At 41.1% G+C, this 1,142-nt stretch overlaps 1 protein-coding gene across 1 annotated transcript in view; it reads right to left on the bottom strand.

Annotated features, from left to right (window-relative positions):
• LOC107559796 (nuclear pore complex protein Nup205-like) overlaps positions 1–1,142 on the bottom strand; it is a gene marked incomplete at its 5' end in the record, with an annotated part of 16,836 nt that overhangs the window by 11,046 nt on the left and 4,648 nt on the right. The window contains 4 exons of the mRNA XM_016243760.1: positions 77–285; positions 386–536; positions 749–886; positions 1,108–1,131. Of these exons, the coding sequence (XP_016099246.1) occupies positions 77–285; positions 386–536; positions 749–886; positions 1,108–1,131 (522 nt within the window). The remainder of the gene's footprint in view (positions 1–76; positions 286–385; positions 537–748; positions 887–1,107; positions 1,132–1,142) is intronic.

Below are 1,142 nucleotides of genomic sequence, written 5' to 3'. Positions count from 1 at the left end.
ACTAGTTATGATTAATTATTCATATTTCCCATGAGCTGATTCGTTTACATTATATTGTGATGTATGTGTTCTATACCCAGGTGATGATAGTGGTGAGCAGCTGGAGGAACGCTGTGAGGCCTTCTAGCTCTCTCTGAGTGATGCCTCTGATGGGTGGGTGGCGGTACTGCATGCTGTCGGCACTGGGCACATCTCGTCGCAGGTTCTCATGGTAGAGCATGAGAGAATGGAAAAAGTGCTCCCATGACACAACACTGCCCGACACTACAGCCTGCCGGTTCTCTCCTAAACAGCCATATAAACAAACTTATATGGTAGTGCACATGACTCTTACCACAGCACTCATATTACACCATTCTCTTTTAAGATCTGAGGGTGCAGTTACCGTGTGGAGCTCCATTGGTTTTAAGCAGACTAAAGCAGTAGTGGGAACACTGATGACCATTAGCAAGCCCTTTCAGCATGCGCAAGTAAGGGATGTAGAGAGTAGCAGGGAGCAGATCCCCCATCTGACGCACAAACTTGGAGAGAACCACCTGAGGTAACACACAAATATATACTGGAATTTGAACTTTATTCAAAGCAGTGGTGATGAATAATACACTGTGGAGTTTAATACCAGTAATGTTTCATTTACCAACCCACATAGTTAATTACTATTTCACATCACCCTTAAATATTTTTAGGAAGTTTATATTATAGGATGAGCAGTAGTAAGATTTAGCAAAAATTAGGTTTCTTCTCACACCTGTTTGTGAGGGGGTCTTTGGAGAGGTACTCCAAGAAAAGATCCGGTGAGTGAAGTGTGTTGAAGAGACTCTGATGGACACCAGAACTCCAGGGCCAGCTCAAGTTCAAATGGATCTTTACTGTAAAACTCTCCAATCTGAAACAACAACAACAACAAAAAAAACACCATTCTTCAGCATTAATTACAAGAGTTCAAAAATGCTGTTGAGTGACAATGCTATTACCTATTAAAATAACAAATTCAATTTTAGGAGCAATATGTGATGATGCAAGTCATTTCCTGGCTTTACAGAGATTTTCAATGATGAAGAATTCTATATGTATGCACTTATGTGATAAATGTAAAGGGAAGCTCACAAGTATCATGAGGTGGTCCAGGTCCTTGCGTAGAG

Source organism: Sinocyclocheilus grahami, unplaced genomic scaffold (genome assembly GCF_001515645.1).
Source record: "Sinocyclocheilus grahami isolate Dianchi unplaced genomic scaffold, SAMN03320097.WGS_v1.1 scaffold22.1, whole genome shotgun sequence".
In the NCBI taxonomy this organism is placed as follows: Eukaryota; Metazoa; Chordata; class Actinopteri; order Cypriniformes; family Cyprinidae; genus Sinocyclocheilus; species Sinocyclocheilus grahami.
The sequence above is the reverse complement of the archived record's forward strand: the minus strand, read 5'-3'. Positions and strand labels throughout refer to the sequence as shown.